At 41.8% G+C, this 23,215-nt stretch overlaps 1 protein-coding gene across 5 annotated transcripts in view; it reads left to right on the forward strand.

Annotated features, from left to right (window-relative positions):
* The window catches only part of MTA3 (metastasis associated 1 family member 3), a 188,817-nt gene that overhangs the window by 37,137 nt on the left and 128,465 nt on the right, over positions 1-23,215 (forward strand). For all 5 annotated transcript variants that reach the window (XM_025354259.1, XM_025354257.1, XM_025354258.1 and 2 more), the window contains exon 4: positions 2,283-2,409. In XM_025354259.1, coding sequence (XP_025210044.1) covers positions 2,283-2,409 — 127 coding nt within the window. The remainder of the gene's footprint in view (positions 1-2,282; positions 2,410-23,215) is intronic.

Consider the following 23,215-nt stretch of genomic DNA (forward strand, 5'->3'; position numbering starts at 1 on the left):
CCCCACAAGTAAAATAAGGTGGATACAAAGATAAGTGACCTGTCATTGTTCTCAAGGGATGCAGTGAAATCAGATAACTGTAGAGTAGAGCAAGGCCTATTGTGAAGTACCTTAAGCATATATGGGTGCTGCTTTGTAGCAAAGAGGAGTCTCCCCCTGGAGATGAGCGAGAGTCTCATGGATCAGACTCTGGCTCAGAGGCATTGTTCAACCTTATTTATTTATTTATTTCGAGATAGGGTCTTGCTGTATTGCCCAGGCTGGAGTGCAATGGTGCGATCTCGGCTCAGCACCCTCCGCCTCCTGGGCTCAAGTGATCCTCTTACATCAGTCTCTAAGTAGCTGGGACCACGGGCTTGGCTACTTTTTGTATTTTTTGTAGAGACGTTGCCCAGGTTGGTCTTGAACTCCTGTGCTCAAGCGATCCGCTTGCCTTAGCCTCCCAAAGTGCTGGGATTGCAGGCATAAGCCATCATACCTGGCCCGTCCAGCTTTAAATTCATCTTCTGAATTCTCTTTACTCTTCATCCACACTAATAGTCGATTTATCTCACGCTAAGGTTTACAGATTACTTGAGCTCAGGAGTTCGAGATCAGCCTGGGCAACATGGTGAAACCCTGTCTCTACTAAAAATACAAAAATTAGCCAGGTGTGTTGGCACATGCCTGTAATCTCAGCTACTCAGGAGGCTGAGGCAGGAGAATCACTTGAACCCAGGAGATGGAGGTTGCAGTGAGCCGAGATTGTGCCACTGCACTCCAGCCTGGGTGACAGAGCGAGACTCTGTCTAAAAAATAATTATACAAATACATAAATGAAATTTGAAATTTAACTGGTAAATTTTAAAAAGTGGTTTTCATTAGTGATCTACATGAGAGATGCCATTGTGGTGATTTTTGTCTTTGGTTAGGTTGGATTTCAGTGATTTTGGTCCTTTTTACGGTGAACCAAGGGATCATATAAGAATGTAAGATTTACTGTTACTGTTGCAGAGCTGGTTGCTGTTTTAGCTCTGTAGGGTATGCATTAGAATTCAGTTAGCTGTGTCTTATACAACAACAATTTGTCAAATCCTAATTAGGTAAAGAGTATAATTTTGTATGTGATATTTTCTAGTGCTAATAGTGCCAATGCAGCAGTAACTTTATTGATCTTCACTGGTGAAATGTTATTAGACCTGCAAGTAAATGGCCCTTTTAGTGCTATATTTCTCTTTGAGTAGTTCATTAAAAAGAACATCCAAAGAATTTTAAATTGCTTTATTCTTGCTTTGAGCTAGGTGAGTCTTTTTCTAAGTTACTGTTTAAGGTTCATTTTCAATTCAGTTTTAAAAGTTTGAAAGTAGAAAAGATCTGATACTCCATTCATTACCCTCATGCTATTCATAAAGAACTGCTTCAGCAAGGGCATTATATTTGATAAAAGTCCCTTCTGTGAGGCTGGGCGTGGTGGCTCATGCCTGTAATCCTGGCACTTTGAGAGGCCAAAGTGAGCAGATTACCTGAGCCCAGAAGTTCAAGACCAACATGGTGTAACCCCGTCTCTACTAAAAAAATACATAAAATTAGCCAGGTGTGGTGATGTACCCCTGTAATCGCAGCTACTCTTGAGGCTAAGGCATAAGAATTGCTTGAACCTGTGTGGTGGAGGTTGCAGTGAGCTGAGATTATACCACTGCCCTCCAGCCTGGGCAACAGAGCAAACTCTGTCTCCAAAAAAAAGTGAATTAATTTTTAAATTGATATGTAATACTTGTGTATATTTTTGGGGTACCATCTGCCATTTTTAAGTTGGAGTTTTTGTTCCTTTGAGGCCCTGATAATTTTATGGTTATAGTTGAACTGACAAGATAAATGTTTAATTATTATTATTTTTTTTTGAGACGGAATCTTGCTCTTTCACCCAGGCTTGTGTGTAGCGGTGCAATCTTGGCTGCAGCCTCCACCCCCTGGGTTCAAGCAATTCTGCTTCAGCTTCCCGAGCAGCTGGGATTACAGGCGACCGCCATCATGCCTGGCTAATTTTTGTATTTTTAGTAGAGATGGGGTTTTGCCTTGTTGGCCAGGCTGGTCTCGAACTCCTGACCTCAGGTGATCCATCCGCCTCAGCTTCCCAAACTGCTTAGGATTACAAGCGTGAGCCACTGCACCCAGCAAATGTTTAAATTTAAAATTGATTAGTTTGAAGAAAATACTGAATGAAATGTTGATTTGATCTGTTTCAATATCCAAACAGATAATGTGCTTTGTACTAATAAATTCTTTGAATTTTATTTGTGTAGAAGAAATTGAGGAAGAATCTGAAACAACAGTTGAGGCTGACTTGACTGATAAGCAGAAACATCAGTTGAAACATAGGGAACTCTTTTTGTCACGCCAGTATGAATCTCTGCCCGCAACACATATCAGGTAAGAACTTTTTAGGAACTAAAGTACTCAGTACTACAGTGACCAAAAAACAAAAGACTTATTTGAAGCGTTTTCCAGACTCTTCTCAGGATCTTGCTTAAACTACTTTGCTAAAGGCTTCATAATGAAATTTTAGGTTGGAAATTTATAATGTATATTAGCATATTAAAGCCCCACAAAAGTTCTCCAGTAAAGTAACCATTTTAACTTTGTTTTAATACAGACTTTCCTGGCTAGGTGCAGTGGCTCACGCCTGTAATCCCAGCACTTTGGGATGCTGAGGCGGATGTATATCATTTGAGGTTAGGAATTCGAGACCAGCCTGGCCAACATGGTGAAACCCCATCTCTACTAAAAATACAAAAAATTAGCTGGGTGTGGTGGTACGCGCCTGTAATCCCAGCTACTCAGGAGGCTGAAGCAGGAGAATTGCTTGAATCTAGGAAGCAGAGGTTGCTGTGTGCTGACATCGTGCCACTGCACTCCAGTCTGGACGACAGAGTGACGCTCTGTCTTTAAAAACAAACAACAACAACAACAAAAGGCCTTTCCTGATTGATTTGAATATCTTTTCAGAACGGTACAGAAGAGCGTCCAGCAGACATCATTTTGGGAAATGCTGGTCTGCCAGGTTCTAAAAAAATTATATAGCCATTAGAAGCCAAAGGTTAGAACCTAAAGTCTGCTTTCCAGGCAGTTGACTCTTGACCTTATAGGATGTATGGCTTTTTGTTTTCTTTTGAGGATCACTGGGATGAAAACTTTATATTCTTTATTATTCCTTAATAACACCTGATGTATACATTGATAGCATACAAATGTGAAGAAAATAGGTGACTGATTTGGGCAATATCTCTGGTTCTCTAACATGGACCACCCTTCCGTTAATTAAATTCTTCTTCTACTGCAGAAAAAACAAAAAGTGAAAAAACCTAGCCCCTTGTTTGTTGTTTTGGCAATTGTTGAGGAAAAATGGTGGTTTTCTATGATCTACTGGTGGTGATTAAATTTAAGATATTGTTGAGCTGTTTTTCATTGTCATCTATAATCAGTGCATCTTAGAGGTATTACAAAATGTTTGAGCTCAAAAGATTCTGACCCTCGATCAGGAAAGCTTCAGGAGGAATTGCTACTTACTCAGCCTTCCAGAGGGTGTGAGGCACAAATAGAGGGCACAGGTGAGCATAGGGTGTATGAAAGCAACAGCATGTGACCAGAGTGAGGATGTGTGAGCAAGTGCGGTGTTTCACTCTCTTAGGTTAAAGAAATGCCTTCAACTTTTGTTCATAATCTGTATTTCTGTTTCTTTTATCCAGCTCTGCTGATCATAGTGGTCCTAAAAAAACTATATACATAGAAATAAAATGCAGTATTTCTTTTTTATTCTTTTTTTTTTTTTTGAGACGAGTCTTGCTGTCCCGCCCAGGCTGGAGTGCAGTGATACGATCTCAGCTCACTGCAACCTCCGCCTCCTGGGTTCACGCCAGTCTTCTGCCTCAGCCTCCTGAGTAGCTGGGAGTACAGGTGCCCACCACCATGCCCGGCTAATTTTTTTTTTTTTGTATTTTTAGTAGAGACAGGGTTTCACCATGTTTGCCCGGATGGTCTCGATCTCCTGACCTTGTGACCTGTCCGCCTCAGCCTCCCAAAGTGCTGGAATTACAGGCGTGAGCCACCATGCCCAGCCAAAATGCATTATTTCAATAATTGCTTTTTCCTCTTTATCCCCCAATATTGTGATTGAATCTGAGTCTGTCTTTTTGGGTTCAGACAGGTTTGTAGACTTTTTTTTTTTTTTGAGGCGGAGTCTTGTTCTGTCGCCAGGCTGGAATGCAGTGGCATGATCTTGGCTCACTGCAACCTCCACCTTCTGGGTTCAAGCAGTTCTCCTGCCTCAGCCTCCCAGATAGCTGGGATTACAGGCACATGCCACCATGCCCAGCTAATTTTTTGTATTTTTTTTTAGTAGAGACAGGGTTTCACCATGTTGTCCAGGCTGGTCTCAAACTCCTGACCTCGTTATCCACCCACCTAGGCCTTCCAAAGTGCTGGGATTACAGGCGTGAGCCACCGTGCTCAGCTGAGGTTTGTAGACTTTCTAAAGCTCTGGTACTTACACATACATACACATGTACACACACACCCACACACACCAATTCCTGGTACCTTTGTGTACAACTCCTTTTTTATAGAAATGAACCCAGAGATCTTCTATGGCAGGAAGTGTGTGATAAAGATATAGAATTTATTTTTCTCCAGATCTTTTCAGAAATAACATGAGCCACTCCCTCACCCACATAGAAAACCTCATATCATTGTTTTTATTTGGTTTTGTTTTTTTTTGTTTTCTACATTGAGATGCAGTCTTTGGGAGGCCTAGGTGGGAGGAGGATTGCATGATGCTGGGAGTTTGAGCCCAGCCTGGTCAATAGAGCAAGACCTTGTCTCTACCAAAAATATAAAAATTAGCCAAGTATGGTGGTGTGTGCCTGTGGTCCCAGCTAATTGGGAGGCTGAGGTGGGAGGATTGCTTAAGCCCAGGAGTTTGAGGCTGCTGTGAGCCACAGTTATACCACCGCACCCTAGCCTGGGGGACAGAGTGAGACCCTATGTGAAATAAATAATAAATAGGTGAGATAGATAAATAGTAGATAGATAGAGAGATATAGAGCTGGCTATGTTGCCCAGGCTGGTCATGAGCTCCAGCAATCCTCTTGCCTCAGTCTCCTGAATGGCTGGGACTACAAGTGCATTCTGCTATGGCCTGCTATTTAGGATTTTTGTTAGGGGGCACTATGGTTAGATTTGCTAGGGTTAGTATATTCTGTACGACTTAAGTCATTTGCTGGAAAAGACAGTTAGGCCAGGTAATAATGGGAATAGTCTTTTTATCGACCAATAATGCTTTTTCAAGAAATAAAAATAGTAGGTGAATAATTTTTGTTCAAAGAGATGGAACATAAAAACATATTTTGAGATTTTCTTAAGGTTGTGTGTAACTAATGATGCTAAAGAGCCATATGCGCTTTTTATTGATTGACTGATTGTGCAGGACCTGCTTTGTTGCCTAGGCTGGAGTGTAGTGGCATGATCATAGCTCACTGCAGCCTTGAACTCCAGGGCTCAAGTGATCCTCCCACCTCAGCCTCCTGAGTAGCTGGGACTACAGGCATGTGCTACCATGCCTGGCTAATTTTTTATATTTTTTGTAGAGATGGTGTCTTGCCGTGGTGACCAGACTGGTCTTGAACTCTTGACCTAAAGTGATCTGCCTCCCAAAGTGCTGGGATTACAGGTGTGAGTCACGAGCATGGCCTCCATTTATTTAATTGGAAAACACTAGAATATAAAGATTAAGTTTAAGAAGTTATGTGGGGCTGGGCGTAGTGGCTTACGCCTGTAATCCCAGCACTTTGGAAGCCAAGGCAGGCGGATCACTTTAGGTCAGGAGTCTGAGACCAGCCTAGCCAACATGGCAAAACTTCATCTCTACTAAAAGTGTAAAAATTAGCTGAGCATGGAGGCACAGCTACTCTGGAGGCTGAGGCAGGAGAATTGTTTGAGCCTGGGAGGTGAAGGTTGCAGTGAGCCAAGATCGCACTACTGTACTCCAGCCTGGGCAACAAATGAGACTCTTGTCTCAAAAAAAAAAAAAAAAAAAAATTTTAAATAAGTAAATAAATAAAAATAAAAAAGAAGTTATGTGGCCAGTCTTAAGACTCTTGCCAGAACAAGAATCTGACAAATGGTTTTAAAAATGTATCTAAAAGACACAAGTATATTTTTAATTTACTCTCCTGATAGCTTGGAATCTGTTTATAAGTAATGTTGGTTTCTTTTAACAGATTGCCTGGAATGGAAAAACTAGTGATGTATTTTTTATCTTCCATAAGGACTGACAGAGTATATTAAAATATAATTATCAAGACACTTCTTTGTTGAACATAGAAATTACATAGTCTACATGATCATTTAGTTACTGTTGAACACATTTCCTGAGTATATTCTAGCTTAGGGAGCTTAATAAGTGCTTGATAATTGAGACAAGGGACCTGGCTTAGAAACTCAGTGAATTTACCGGGTGGTAATTCCTTTGAATTATGATGAAGAGACATAGACATTTGGGGCTTTTTGTTTTTTTCCAAATTGAGAAGGAATAGGGCAGAGCCACGTTTTCTCATTTGTGGCCATCATTTTTAAACAGCTGAGTGGGGTTGGGGCAAACCAACCCACATGCTGATGTAGAACAAGTGCACATTGGAGTGGTCTTGACATTTTGCTAATATTGAAGTCATGCGTTATCTTTTTGGCTCTAAAAGGAGAAAATTACCAAAGCCCCATTGTTCTTTGGCAGCAAAGAGGGTAATTTGGTGAATACTGGTGTTTTACTCTCAGGGACACTATCAAGTGCCCAGAATTTCCTTGGTGCTCTTTGGAACATAGAAGAAAAACTGACTGAGGCATTCTTGAGTTCCTTTGTGGTGTGTGAACTATAATATTCATGAGATGCTTACACTTCCCAAAGTGACAAGGAAGAAACTCTTTGTTTCTTCTGATTCCACTGGAAGAGAGTGGATAGGACTCAGGACTTCTTGGAGTAGAGTTAATGATTCATCTCATTTGTGAGATAGATAGGGCTTGAGTAGTGAGTATCCCTTTGGGACATTTTTTTGGGGGAAAGTGAGAGGCAGCGTGCTTCATTTTTATACACAGTGATTGAGGTCATTGAATAATAGATTATGTGTTGCAAACATTAAGCACTATAAACCTTGTATGTCAGCTGCTATATGTCATATGTATATATTTTACTGTATTCAGTTTCAATATGTGTGTATGACTAATATCTTCATTAACAGATTTTCTTTTTTGTTTTTTTTTGAGACGGAGTTTTGCTCTTGTTGCCCAAGCTGGATTGCGGTGACATGACTTTGGCTCACCGAAACCTCTGCCTTCCGGGTTCAGGTGATTCTCTTGCCTCAGCCTCCCGAGTGGCTGGGATTACAGGCATGCGCCAGCACACCCGGCTAATTTTGTATTTTTAGTAGAGACGGGATTTCTCCATGTTGGTCAGGCTGGTCTCGAACTCCCAACCTCAGGTGATCTGCCCGCCTCAGCCTCCCAAAGTGCTGGGATTACAGACGTGAGCCACTGCACCCAGCCTGATAGATTTTCTTACCACAAATATTCAATAACTTTAAATTTGTATCATCTGATTTACAAATATCTCTTCATTGTACATTCATTCATAAGTAGACTGAAAATTTGTAAATTTGAGATGAGCAACACAACTCCTCACAATTGGCAATGGCTGATAGGCTGGTTATGTAGCTATTTCTTTGATCTCATCTCGAAACCTACCCTTCCATTATCTGCTTTGTGATGCTTGGGCTGTTGTACTCATTATATTAATATATAACCCAGTCTTATATATAGCTCATGTGTAATATGGTGAATCTGGCTTTAAAATATTCTAATATTCAGCTGGATACAGTGGCTCATGCCTCTAATCCTAGCACTTTGAGAGGCCGAGGTGGGAGGATTACATGAGCCTAGTAGTTAAAGACCAGCCTGGGCAACACTGGGACACCCTGTCTCTATAAATAATGAAAAAATTAGCATGGCATGGTAGCGTATGTCTGTGGTCCTAGATGTACTTGGGAAGCTGAGGTAGGAGGATTGCTTGAGCCCAGGAGTTCAAGGCTATAGTCAGCCATGATTGTGATACCGTACTTTAGCCTGGGTGACACAGCAAGACTCTGTCTTTAAAAAAAAAAAAAAAAAAGAAACACTCTTGGCTGGGCGCAGTGGCTCATGCCTGTAATCCCGATACTTCGGGAGTCAGGGGCAGGTGGATCACCTGAGGTCAGGAGTTCAAGACCAGCCTGGCCAACATGGCAAAACCCCATCTCTACTAAAAATACAAAAATTAGCTGGGCATGGTGGTGCATGCCTGTAATCCTAGCTCCTCCAGAGGCTGAGGCGGGAGAATTGCTTGAATCTGGTAGGTGGAGGTTGCAGTGAGCTAAGATCGCACCATTGTACTCCAGGCTAGGTGACAAGAGCGAAACCCCGTCTCAAAAAACAAAACAAAACAAAAGCTAAAATTTAGTGAACTGGTTATGATTGCTAGGCACTATTCAAATTGTTGTGCATGTGTCTGTGAAGTAGATCCTGTTATTATCCCCATTTTACAGACTAGGAGACTGAAACACACAATGATTAGGTAACTTTTTAAAGGCTCACAGCTCATAAATGGCATATTCAGAAATTGAATCCAGACTGCTTGGTTGCAGATATACAGTATTTTTGGTTTTTTTTGAGACAGAGTATTACTCTGTCACCCAAACTGGAGTGGAGTGGTGTGATCTTGGCTCACTGCAGCCTCTTCCTCTCAGGGTCAAGCGGTTCTCTTGCCTCAGCCTCTGCAGTAGCTGGGATTACCAGCACATTGCCCCCATGCCCAGCTAAGTTTTGTATTTTTAGTGGAGACAGGGTTTCACCATGTTGGTCAGGCTGGTCTCCAACTCCTGACCTCAGGTGATTCTCTTGCCTCGGCCTCCCAAAGTGCTGGGATTATAGGCATGAGCCACTGCGCAAGTACCAGAAATACGGTATTATCATGAGTACATAACTGTAAGTGTTAAAAAGCATCAGAGATAGAAAACTCCTCAGTAATTTGTTAATTAGGTAGATTCTTTGATTTTCTGTTAATTAGGTAGGCTCTTTTTCTGTTTTTTCACATAATTTTTCTATTTGGATGCTCGAGTCAAATGGATAGAATAAGTAAAAAACCTATTTAAGCATAACTATACTATTTTACTAATAGATAATGTTACAGTGCTGGGTGTATATTAGGAACTAGGAAATACTTGACTGGTTGGTTGCTGCCTGTGTTTATGGATGTGTACATTATCTGGTCCAACATCAGTTTTTCCACATGTCAAATACAGGAACTCTGGATTTTTAAAAAGCTGCTAATTAGAACATTGGTACTTGTAATGATTAATACCTATTTCCCAGTTGGTGATGCAACAAGTTAGGCATCTTTAAAAAGAGCCGGTTCTTTTCTGCCTGCCAGCCTTGTGACCTGGACTGCAGCCTTTGAAGTTATGCTTCAGTGTGTCTTCCATAGGTACCTGCTAATTCTTGGATTCAGTTTGTCCTACTGTAAGAATTTTTGGACATGATTACTTGTACTCCAAGTTTATCTTGCTACAAGGAGTGAGTGGTGGTAGAGAAGCCCGTTATACCCACTTCGGTAGACCTGGACCTGGTTCAGAGTATCACTATTGAGAACTCTGTTTACCTCATTGCTGAACCATGATATACTTTTAATTTTTATATCAATATGTATTTATTTATTTTGAGACAGGCAGGGTCTGACTCTGTTGCCCAGGTTGGAGTGCAGTGGCATGCACAGCTCACTGCAGCCTTGACCTCCTGGGCCCAAGCAGTCCTCCCGCCTCAGCCTCCTGAGCAGCTGCGACCAGAGCTTTACCACCACACATGGCTAATTTAATTTTTAAATTTGTTTTGTAGAGACAGGGTCTCCCTATGTTGCCCAGGCTGGTCTCGAACTCCTGGCCTTAAGCCATCCTCCTGCCTTGACCTCCCAAAGTGTTGGGATAACGAGCGTGAGCCATTGTGTCCAGCTGACTATACTTTTTAAGAAAGGCCAGAGAAGCTATCAGGATCCTTAATTTGGTGGCAGCAATAGGATAGCTCTTAAAGATACAGGTGTGTCTAGTGTTCGAGCAATCTCTAGAGTGCTTCAGAGAAAGCCTTGCATCCTTTTCCTTTTCTCTGTGTTTTTTGAAACTCACCCAGGCTGGAGTGCAGTGCTGTGATCTTAGCTCATTGCAACCTCTGCCTCCTGGGTCCAAGCGATTCTCGTGCGTCAGCCACTTGAGTAACTGGGACTAGAGATGCGTGCCACTGCGCTCAGCTAATTTTTGTATTTTCAATAGAGACGGGGTTTTGCCATGTTGGCCAGGCTGCTCTCAAACTCCTGGCCTCAAGTAATCCATCTGCCTCAGCCTCCCAAAGTGCTGGGATTACAGGCGTGAGCCCTGCCTCTTTTCCTTTTAACAGTTGTTAGGTTAGAGGCCAGGCGTGGTGGTTCACACCTGTAATCCTAGCTCTTTGGGAAGTGGAAGCGGGTGAATCACCTGAGGTCAGGAGTTCGAGATCAGCCTGGCCAACATCATGAAACCCCATCTCTACTAAAAATACAAAAATTACCTGGGCGTGGTGGCGGGCACCTTTAATCCCAGCTACTTGGGAGGCTGAGGCAGGAGAATTGCCTGAATACAGGAGGCAGAGGTTGCAGTGAGCCGAGATCACGCTATTGCACTCCAGCCTGGGTGACAGAGCGAGACTCAAACAAACAAAAAAACCCAAACAGTTGTTAGGTTAGGATCCTAGAATAGAGATGCTGTCACCATCATTATTTAGAAGGGTGGCTATAACCACAATTTCTAGTGAACTTTTCCTGGTTTAAACCATGCCATGTCACTTCTGCATGATTTTCTGTCCTCCAAAATGAGGCGTTGCCTTAGTTCAGTTGTGAAAGTGTCATGAGCAGCTTGTAAGAATCTTGGATCTTATGTAAAATTTGCCTAGGTGGTTCTATTTATTTATTTTATTTTATTTTATTTATTTTTAGACAGTCTTGCTCTGTTGCCCAGGCTGCAGTGCAGCAGTGCAATCTTGGCTCATTGCAACCTCTGCCTTCTGGGTTCTTCTGCCTCAGCCTCCAGAGTAGCTAAGATTACAGGCACGCACCACCATGCCTGGCTAATTTTTGTATTTTTAGTAGAGACAGGATTTCACTAATGGCCACGCTGGTCTTGAGCTCCTGACCTCAGGTGATCTGCCTGCTTCGGCCTCCCAAATTGCTGGGATTACAGGTGTGGGCCGCTGCACCTGGCCTAGGTGGTTCTATTTATACTTCATCTTAGATTATAAGATTCTTGAAGATCTATTGTCTGTTTTTTTCTTTTTTTTTTTAAATGTTTACTGTGGAACACTGTATCCAATAGCCATTCAGGATTTGAATGTTGTATAGAGTTTACATTTAATTTTACTTTTCTTCTTTAAGGGAATAAGTCATCCACAGATATTTGAATAATCTCTTCTTTGTTTTTGTTTTTGAGACATAGTTTCACTCTTGTCACCCAGGCTGGAGTGCAGTGGTGTGATCTCGGCTAACTGCAAGTCCGCCTCCTGGGTTCAAGTGATTCTCCTGCCTCAGCCTTCTGAGTAGCTGGGATTATAGGCATGTGCCACTATGCCTGGCTAATATTTTTGTATTTTTAGTTGAGACGCGGTTTCACCATGTTGGCCAGGCTGGTCTTGAACTCCTGACCTCAGGTGATTTGTCTGCCTCGGCCTCCCAAAGTGCTGGGATTACAGGCATGTGCCACTGCACGCCTGGCCTAGGTGGTTTTATTTATACTTCATTTCAGATTATAAGATTCTTGAAGATCTCGTCTCTTTTTTTTTTTTTTTTTTTGATGTTTACTGTGGAACATTGTATCCAATAGCCATTCAGGATTTGAACCTTGTATAGAGTTTACATTTAATTTTACTTTTATTCTTTAAGGAAATAAGTCATCCACAGATATTTGAATAATTTCTTCTTTTTTTTTGAGACAGGATCTCACTCTATCACCCAGTCTGGAGTGTAGTGGCACAATCATGGCTCACTGCAGCTTCGACCTCCCTGGCTCAGATGATACTCCCACCTTAGCCTCCTGAATACCTAGGATTATAAGCTCACACCACCATGCCTGGCTAATTTTTGTATGTTTTGTAGAGACGAGCGTTTGTCATGTTGACCAGGCTGGTCTCAAACTGCTGGCCTCAAGTGATCCTCCTGCCTTCGTCTCCCAAAGTGTTGGGATTACAGGTGTGAGCCATCGTGCCCAGCTGAGTAATATCTTCTTAATTGCAATTAACTTTAAATGTAATTTTAGATTTTGTGCTTTTTCATTTTTTTGCTCACACTCTGAGCAAGTGTGGTTTGTTCTGAGTCAACCTCGGACTTTAAAATGGAATACTAGACAGAGAATAGGAAAGCTTTTTTGTATACTCATTATTTGTCTTGAAACAAAACCAATTTAAGAGCAATTTGCAGCAACCATGAGAAAGGGATAAATAGGAAAGGTTCTAGCCTATAAGAATTATTTAGGGGAGAGAATACTATAGTTCTTATCTTAATATCCAGTATTGGATGGAGAAACAGATATTCTTCTTGTCAGAATATTAGTATAACCAGAAAGATCCGTCAAATTGCAAGGCATACATACCCTTTGAGCCAGCAATTCTGCTTTTAGGACTTGATCTTACAGAACTTCTCACACAACTTTGTAGAAATATACATACTGATGTATTCATTGTAGATTTGTTTTATTTTTTCTCTGAGTTTTCTTGCTAGGAAACAGAATTGTTTTAATATCAAAAAATGTTTTAATATCACAAAATGCAAGGAAATTTTATCTTTATACTTTTCTATACTTCTAGTTTTCCTGAAATGAGTAGATAGATATATAATGGGAAAAGGTATTATTTTAAAATTTGCACGTTTGAGGCTGGATATGGTGGCTCAAACCTTTAATCCCAGCACTTTGGGAGGCCGAGGTGGGTGGATCACCTGAAGTGAGGAGTTCAAGACCAGCCTGACCAACATGGTGAAACCCTGTCTCTACTAAAAATACAAAATTAGCCAGGCCTTGTGGTGCATGCCTATAATCTCAGCTACTAGGGAGGCTGAGGCAGGAGAATCGCTTGAACCCGGGAGGCTGATGTTGCAGTGAGCTGAGATTGTACCATTGCACTCCAGCCTGGGCAACAACAGTGAAACTCTGCCTCAAAATAAATAAGTAAATACATAAATACATAAAATAAAAGAAGATTTGCCCATTTAGACATCAGATAGAGAAAATGCCACTTTACATTTATTTTTATTCCCTTCCTTGCTTGACAGTATGACTGGTTCTGATGAAGGGAGCATTGATGGAAATCTGCTGTAAACAACTCCTTTTTTAAAAAAAAAAAAATTAAATAGAGATGTAGTTTTGCTCTGTTGCCCAGGCTGTTGTGCAATGGAGTGATCATAGCTCACTGTAGCCTCAAACTTCTGAGCTCAAGTGATCCTCCCACCTCAGCCTTCCAGGTAGCTGGGACTGCAGGTGCACACTACCATATCTGTGTAATGTAAAAAAATTTTTGTTAGAAGGTCTCACTGTGTTGCCCAGGCTGGTCTTGAACACTTGGCCTCATGTAGTCCTTCCACCTTGACCTCCCACCATGAGTGAACCTCTATGCTCTGCCTGAAAACAACTTTTTTTTTTTTTTTTTTTTTTTTTTGAGATGGAGTCTGGCTCTGTCGTCCAGATTGGAGTGCAGTGGCCGGATCTCAGCTCACTGCAAGCTCCGCCTCCCGGGTTTACGCCATTCTCCTGCCTCAGCCTCCCAAGTAGCTGGGACTACAGGCGCCCGCCACCTCGCCCGGCTAGTTTTTTGTATTTTTTAGTAGAGACGGGGTTTCACCGTGTTCGCCAGGATGGTCTCGATCTCCTGACCTCGTGATCCGCCCGTCTCGGCCTCCCAAAGTGCTGGGATTACAGGCTTGAGCCACCGCGCCCGGCCCTGAAAACAACTCTTAATCTTCCCTTTCCTAGCAGTAGAAAGGTAGTCATGTTAACTGTCATTATCATTTGAGAACAGACCTTTTTCTAACTTAGGGGAACATATTTCAAATATTTTTGTTACAGAATGCTAATCCTTCAAGAATTCTGTCGATTTCCCCCCGGTAATGTATTATGAATATGTTCATTTTGCTGTTACTTCAGCATTAGCTGTATGTTAAAAATTTTAAATAAACGTGTTTATTTTCTGGTCATAAAAACAGTATAATCTATTGTTGACATATAGAAAATATGGAAAACGACACTACTCCTCCCCTTATCTGTAATTCCATTGCGCAGAAGTACTACTGACATTTTGGTATATCTTTAATGCATTTTTTTCCTATTCTTTTTTGAAACAGAGTCTTGCTCTGCTGCCCAGGCTGGAGTGCAGTGGCGTGAACATAGCTCACTGTGTCCTCCACATCATGGGCTCAGGTGATCCTCCTGCCTCATCCTCTTGAGTATCTGGGACCACAGGCATGTACCACTGTGCCTGGCTTATTAAAATAATTTTTTTGGTAGAGCTTGGGTCTAATGTTATTGTCCAGACTGGCCTCAAACTCCTGTGCTCAACTGATCCTCTTGCCTCGACCTCCCAAATTGTTGGGATTACAGGTGTGAGCCACTGAGCCTGGCCCATTTTTCTTTTCTTTTCTTTTCTTTTTTTTTTTTTTTTTTGAGACTGAGAGTCTCACTCAGTCGCCCAGGCTGGAGTGCGGTGGCGCGATCTCGGCTCACTGCAAGCTCCACCTCCCGAATTCACACCATTCTCCTGCCTCAGCCTCCCTAGTAGCTGGGACTACAGGCGCCCGCCGCCACGCCTGGCTAATTTTTTACATTTTTAGTAGAGACGGGGTTTCACTGTGTTAGCCAGGATGGTCTCAATCTCCTGACCTTGTGATCCACCCGCCTCAGCCTCCCAAAGTGCTGGGATTACAGGTGTGATCCACCGTGCCCCGCCTTAATTTTTCTTTTCTGTAATAATTGTATGTGTGCCCACTGCTGGATTTTGGCCACATCTGACTGACAGAGAAGCCTTATTACTTGGCGTTGGTAGCTGCCTCTCATGTTAAGTAATGTTTATTCTTCAGTGCAGCTGTTGTCATTTTTGCTTGTTCTAGCTTGGTTGGTTGGTTTTTAAATATGTGAGAAATAATGATTGCAAAATGAACAATGGAACAGCAAGAGGAGAGAGAACAGTTAAAAGCTGGGAAAATTCCATTGTTCAGTAGTTGATAGATATGACTGATAAGTTTGATACAGATAAAGGAGCAGAATGGAAGTTGAGTAAGAAGAGTGGTAACTCAGAAAGAGCACTCATGAAAAAACTAATCCAGTATCACTGTTTTGGAATAAGCAAAGATTTATTAAGATTGTGAAGATATTCTCAAATATATTCATCTAGATGCTTTACTGCTCCACTTTTTGTATCTTAGTCAATTTTACTCAATGTGTATATGGTGTGAGGCTGGGTCAGTTAGGAAACGCAATTTAAAGTGATGTTTATATTATCATCCAGAAACATCAAATGAATCTAAAGAAACATCTGTAAAACCTTTACATACAAACTAAAGTATTGCTGAAAGAATTAAAGAAAATTTAAGTAAATGTGGGATATATCATTACAATATTTGAGTTTCCCCCAAATTGATCTAGTGATTCAATATAGGTCCAAATAAAATCTCAGCAGGATTGTGTGTGTATGTATAAATTGAGAAGTTGATTCAAAAAAAAGGGAAGGACTAATAACAAAATAAGGGTTTTTCAAATTATTATTTCTTTATGCCCAGATGTCCCCCAAGACTTTTTCCAAGAGTTTATGAAATCAAGACTATTTTCATAACAGGAAGATGTTACCTACCTTTTTTCTGTGTTGATTTTGCTCTGCTGGTTCCATAGCACAAATCAGTAGTACGGGGCCGAGCTAGTTAGTAGTTGTGTTCTAGAACGCTGTGCATTCACAGTTTAAGAAAAAAAACAAAGGCAAGTTCTACTTAAGAATGTTCTTGGCAAAGTAGTATAATTTATTAGCTTTAATAAATTTTGGCCCTTCTTTATAATTGAGGTAAAATTCATATAACATCAGATTAACCATTAACCATATACAGTGGCATTTAGCACATTGACAGTGTTTGCAACCATCACCTCTGTATTGTTTCAAGACACCACACATCTTTTTTTTTTTTTTTTGACAGAGTCTTGCTCTGTCGCCTGGAGTGCAATGGCGTGATCTCGGCTCACTGCAACCTCTGCCACCCAGGTTCAAGTGATTCTCCTGCCTCAGCCTCCCGAGTAACTGGAATTACAGATGTGCACTGCCCCACCTGGCTTATTTTTATATTTTTAATAGAGACAGTGTTTTACCATGTTGGCCAGGCTGATCTCGAACTCCTGGCCTCAGGTGATCCACCCGCCTTGGCCTCCAAAAGTACTGGAATTACAGGCATGAGCCACCGTGCCCGGCCAACATCACACATCTTGACCTGTGAACTCAGAAGTACACCTAAACCCGCTTCTGTTGCATATTGATGTGTAATGGTTTTCTTTTCTTTTTGAGAGATAGGGTCTCGCTCTGTTGCTCAGGCTAGAGTATAGTGGTGTCATCACAGCTCACTGCAGCTTTGACCTTCTCAGCCTAAGCAATCCTGCCACCCCAGCCTCCCAATTAGCTTGGACCCCAGGTGCACGGCACCATGACTGGCTAATTTTTAAATTTTTTGTAGAGACAGAGTCTAGCTATGTTGCCCAGGTTGGTCTTAAACTTCTGAGTTCAAACAATCCTCCTATCTTGGCCTCCCAAAGTGTTGGGATTACAGGGATGAGCCACTGGGCCCAGCTGGTTATCTTGAGAAAACATGGGATTGTTTGAATCGTGAGCTAAACTAGCTGCGTTTTTCATGGAATACCATTTTTACTTGAAGGTCATCACTGAAAGCTAAACTATGTTTATTTAGACATGGGTATTTTATTGGCTTTTTTTGAAAAGTCATGGTTATTTCATAGATATTCATGTGAAACTAGTTGTCAGCCATTCACAATGTATACATACATCAAAACATGTTGTACACTGTAAATATACAATTTTTGTCAGTTATACCTCAGTAAAGCTATTAAGGTAGACATTGAAGCAATTTGCAAAAATGTGAAACAGCGTCACTCTTATTAGAGTTTTATATTTGTTTTGGAAAATAGTAATTATTCATAACAAATACTGCTAATTTGTAATACATTTTTATTTTAAATTAGTAAATGTTAAGTTTCTTCTCAGTTTTAATTTCAACATGGTAGATGTTGATAAATATCCAACGTAAGATCTTTGAGTTCCTCAATAGTTTTTATGAACGTAAAGGAATCTTTAAACAATTTTTTGACTTTTTTTTTTTTTTTTTTTAATGGGAACTTGCTTTCTTGCCAAGGCTGATCTTGAACTCCTGGCCTCAAGTAATCTTCCCACCTTAGTCTCTCAAAGTGCTGGTATTGTAGGTGTGAGCTGCCACACCTGGCCTCCATGTAAAGGAATCTTGACAAACAAAAGTGCTGGAGGACTTACGTTGCTTATATCATTAGATAGGAAGACACTTGTAAAGTTAGAATAATTAAGATACGGTATATTAGTAAGTGGATTGAAAAATAAGCCGATGAAACAATACAAAACCCAGAAGAGATTCACGTGTATAATACAACTTTGTTTATGACAAAGTCTCCATGGTAATATAATGAGGAAAAGGTAGTTGTTTTAGTAAATGGTACCAAGTCAGTTGGATGGTATATGGTGGGCGTGTCTTGCCAGACAGCAATAACTCAAACATACCTTGAGAATGATCCTGTGTTCCTTGGTGAATGTTTGTTGAGTGTTCCAATAATGGTCAACCCTGATGTTTATGCCATACCTATGAAGGACACCTGGATCCTGGCGTGTGCCTTGGAATGCAGGTGGTACCAGGAACTGAGGCCCATTGTTTTGAGCTAGGTGGAGGCTGCTAAGTGGTGGTTGCTATGCGAAGGGTACTTACTATAAAACCTGCATGCTTTTTATAAAAGGGAATGGTTTTTCCTGTCCAGCCTTCCCCTCCTGAACCCCCTGGACATAAGTTTCCTGAATCAAGCTTATGTCATGCTACTGTCTTTGGGTCTTTTCTTCAGTCTTCTAGAGGCAGTACTCTCCCAGCTTGCAAGCTTGGGAATCCAGCACAACAGGTGGCCATAGCAGGGGAAAAGTTAGGACTTCCCTTTTTCTTCTCTTTCTTTTTCCTTTGCTAGTTTTTGTTGAAGAAACTGGGGTTTTGTTTCCTTTTCACTGTTTGGATTTTGTTGATTGTATCCCCATGGTGTTTTACCATGCTCCTTGAGTTCTCGGGTTAGTAGTTCAGATTTTTTTTTTTTTTTTTTGAGACAGAGTCTTGCTCTGTCGTCCAGGCAGGAGCAGTGGCGCAATCTCTGCTCATGGCAACCTCTGCCTCCCAGGTCAAGCCATTTTCCTGGCTCAGCCTCCCAAGTACCTAGGACTACAGGTGTGCGCCACTACACGCAGCTAATTTTTTTGTATTTTTAGTAGAGACGGGGTTTCACCATGGTGGCCAGGCTGGTCTCGAACTCCTGACCTTAGGTGTGATCCACCCACCTTGGCCTCCAAAGTGCTGGGATTACAGGCTGAGCCACTTCGCCCAGCCTGGTAGTTCAGATTTAAAGGTACGGTTGGAGAGGTAAAAGGAAGGAGCAAATGCAAGAGACAGAAAGATAGTGGTGTCTAACGGGAAGAGTATAATTTGCTTGTTGCTTTTTGGGATGTTGCTGGAAGTCGATTATTGCCTAGCGATCCGTAATTCAGACTTCTCTGTTTAGTATTTGATTTTATTTTTATTTCAACAAAACTGAATTACTTTTATTATAAAATATAATTTTTAATATTATTTTTGGATTTTTATTAATTTTCATTTTGTATCTTAATACATATTCACTTTTATTTCTTTTTTTGTTTTTAATGTATATTAACTTATAGCAGAGCTTCTCAACTCTGTCAGACTCAATCTTTTAAATATTTTGTAACCTCCTATACTATTCTGCTATGAAATTCATAATTTAATAGTAGACACTTGATACATGATCTTTCTTTGCATTGAATTTTGGGTTGAAAATTATTTTCCCTCGAAACTTTGAAGATGTTTACCCCGTTGTTATCAGACATCCATTGTCATTGAATGTGAGTTTTATACCACATCAGTTCTCCATTCTTTGCATGTTACCTGTTTCCTCTGTGAAATCTTTTTAGAATTTTCTTATTTGTTGCATCCTAAAATTTTACAGTGATGCATCAATGGTAAGGATATTTGGTACACCATTATAATTTGAAGATCTGTTTTGCTTTATTTATTTATTTACTTTTTTGAGACGGAGTCTCGCTTTGTTACCGAGGCTGGAGTGCAGTGGTGCCATCTTGACTCACTGCAACTTTTGCTTCCCAGATTCAAGTGATTCTCCTGCCTCAGCCTCCCGAGTAGTTGGGATTACAGGCACCCACCACCATGCCTGTCTAATTTTTGTATAGTTAGTAGAGGTGAGATTTCACCATGTTGGCTAGGCTGGTCTCGAACTCCTGACCTCAGGTGATCCGCCCGCCTCAGCCTCCCAAAGCTTTGGGATTACAGGTGTGATCCACCGTGCCCGGCCCGTTTTCTCATATTTTCCATTTTTCTTTCTTTCCTTTTTTTGGAGGTGGAGGTCCCTGAGCTAAATCTTTGATTTTTCTAGCACATCTAGTGATATTTTAATTTTGCCAATCATGTTTTAAAATTTGTTTTATGGGCCGGACACGGTGACTCATGCCTGTAATCCCAAGACTTTGGGAGGCTGAGGCGGGCGGATCATGAGGTCAGGAGATCGAGACCATCCTGGCTAACATGATGAAACCTCGTCTCTACTAAAAATACAAAAAAATTAGCTGGGTGTGGTGGCGAGCACCCAGCTACTTGGGAGGCTGAGGTAGGAGAATGGTGTGAACCCGGGAGGCGGAGCTTACAGTGAGCAGAGATCTGCACTGTGTTGTTGCCTAAATTGTTTCTTCAAGTTCAGTTGTTGATTTTTTGTATTTTTTTTTTTTTTTTGAGACGGAGTCTGGCTCTGTCGCCCAGGCTGGAGTGCAGTGGCCGGATCTCAGCTCACTGCAAGCTCCGCCTCCCGGGTTCACGCCATTCTCTTGCCTCAGCCTCCCGAGTAGCTGGGACTACAGGCGCCCGCCACCGCGCCCGGCTAGTTTTTTGTATTTTTTTAGTAGAGACGGGGTTTCACCGTGTTAGCCAGGATGGTCTCGATCTCCTGACCTCGTGATCCGCCCGTCTCGGCCTCCCAAAGTGCTGGGATTACAGGCTTGAGCCACCGCGCCCGGCCAGATTTTTTGTATTTATCTTTGTGCTGTAGTCTGTTCTCAAGTATTAGATGATTAATAGTTATCTATTGTTATTCAAAACCAAGGTAGTAAGGCTGAACAGGAGCTTCATTTTTTTTTTTTTTTTTTTTTTTTTTAGATGGAGTCTAACTCTGTCACCCAGGCTGGAGTGCAGTGGTGCAATCTCGACTCACTGCAACCTCTGCTTCCTGGGCTCAAGTGATTCTCCTGCCTCAGCCTTCTGAGTAGCTGGCATTAAAGGCACCCACCACCATGCCCAGCTAATTTTTGCATTTTTAGTAGAGACGGGGTTTCACCATGTTGGCCAGGCTGGTCTCAAACTCCTGACCTCATGATCCACCCGCCTCGGCCTCCCAAAGTGCTGGGATTACAGGCATGAGCCACCGCGCCTGGCCTAGGAGCTTCAGTTTTATGGGCTGACTTTGTCTTCAGGCAGTTGTGAAGTTGACTTTTCTAAGTCTTACCCTCTTAGACTAAAAAATTCTTCAGGACTATCCTGGATAGGTCAGTTCCATTTTCCCTAGTATTAGCACTTTTTTTTTTTTTTTTTTTTTTAGTCAGAGTCTTGCTTTGTCACCCAGGATGTAGTGTAATGGTACCACCTCGGCTCACTGCAACCTCCATCTCCCAGGTTCAAGCAGTTCTTGTGCTTCAGCCTTCCAAGTAGCTGGGATTACAAGCCTCCACCACCACACCCATCTAATTTTTATATTTGTAGTAGAGACTGGGTTTCACCATGTTGGCCAGGCTGGCTTCAGACTCCTGACCTCAGTTGATCCGCCTGTCTTGGCCTCCCAAAGAGCTGGGATTACAGGTGTGAGCCCCTGCACCCAGCCAGCTCCCTGTATACATATTTTGGGCTTTGTTTCTTTTTTCTTTTATTTTTCCTTTAGCAACAGGATCTTTTCTCTATTTTCTGGGCTGCAGTGGCACAATTCATGGCTCACTGCAGCCTTGAACTCCTGGGCTCAAGCAATCCTCTCACCTCAGCCTCCTGAGTAACTGGGACTGCAGGTGCTGACCACTGCGCCCAGCTAATTTAAACTTTTTTTTTGTAGCAACTGGTCTCCCTGTGTTGTCCAGGGTGGTCTCTAACTCCTGGCCTCAAGTGATCCTCCTGCCGTGGCCTTCCAAGCCACTGTGCCAGGCCTGAGCTTTGTTTCTTAATTGTTTTTCTTGTCCTAATTATATTAGGGAAAACCAGCAATGCTGTGTTTAGTAGTATTGTAGAAAGTGGCCATTCGTGCTCTTCTTAGTCTTTCCTTTTTGTCTTCCAAAATTTTCTGAAAATCTTTATTCTGCTGACGGCCCCCTCAGATTCTCTTTATTATGGTTTAGATTCTTTTTTTCTTTTTTTAAAATTTGAAACGGAGTCTCACTATGTCTCCCAGGTTGGAGTGCAGTGGTGTCATCTTGGCTCACCGCAACCTCCATCTCAAGGGTTCAAGTGATCCTCGCGCCTCAGCCTCCCAAGTAGCTGGGAGTGTGTGTTGCCACCAAGCCTGGCTTTTTTTTTTTTTTTTTTTTTTTTTGTATTTTTGGTAGAGACATGGTTTTGCTGTGTTGGTCAGGCTGGTCTCAAACTCCTGACCTCAGATGATCTGCTCGCCTGGGCCTTCCAAAGTGCTGGGATTACAGGTGTGAGCCACCATTCCCTGCCAGGTTCTTTTGTTTCATTTCGTTTTGTTTTGAGAGAGAGTCTCACTCTGTTGCTCAGGCTGGAGTGCAGTGGTGCTATCTCGGCTTACTGCAACCTCCGACTCCTGGGTTCAAGTGATTCTCCTGCCTCAGCCTCCTAAGTAGGTGGGATTACAGGCGAGCACCACCGTGCCCAGCTAATTTTTGTATTTTTGGTAAGACAAGGTTTCACCATGTTGGCCAGGCTGGTCTTGAACTCCTGACTTTGTGATCCATCTGTCTCGGCCTTCCAAAGTGTTGGGATTACAGGTGTGAGCCACCGTGCCTGACGGTTCTTTTAATTTTCTTCTCATCACTTTATTTATTTATTTATTTATTTATTTATTTATTTATTTATTAATGAGATGGAGTTTTGCTCTTGTCACCCAGACTGGAGTGCAGTGGTGCGATCTTGGCTCACTGTAACCTCCACTTCCTGGGTTCAAGTGATTCTCCTGCCTCAGCCTCCCAAGTAGCTGGAATTACAGGCACCCACCACCATGCTCAGCTAATTTTTTTGGTATTTTTAGTAGAGATGGGGTTTTGCCCTGCTGGCTAGGCTGGTATCAAACTGGTGACCTCAGGTGATCCGCCTGCCTCGACCTCCCAAAGTGCTGGGATTACAGGCCATGTAATAATAAGAAGACCCACCAAGCAGGCCATCTTCTTATTTAAATAAGAAGAAGAGCCACCAACCAGGCCATCTTCTTATTTAAAAGGCATCTCAGAAAAGAGATAAACATTGACTTTGCCTGTCATTTAATTCATTATTCTGTTGAGACTGAAAATATTACTCCACTCTCCTCCCTGCATTGAGATGCTGTGAAACTTCTTTCAGTTAGCTCACTGAATAAAAATACCTTACAATTCTGGGATTTATCTCTTCATGTCTCTTTTTAAAACTGAGTTATTGAGTATTGACAAAACATTTCCATCCTTTTTCAAAGACTGTAATTAGAATTTCTTTCTTTCTTTTTTTTGGTTTATGTTTTACCTAGAGCAATTAGTGTTTGAAGGAAAGTTTTTCCTCGGG

The sequence above is a fragment of the Theropithecus gelada genome, chromosome 13, assembly GCF_003255815.1.
Source record: "Theropithecus gelada isolate Dixy chromosome 13, Tgel_1.0, whole genome shotgun sequence".
In the NCBI taxonomy this organism is placed as follows: domain Eukaryota; kingdom Metazoa; phylum Chordata; class Mammalia; order Primates; family Cercopithecidae; genus Theropithecus; species Theropithecus gelada.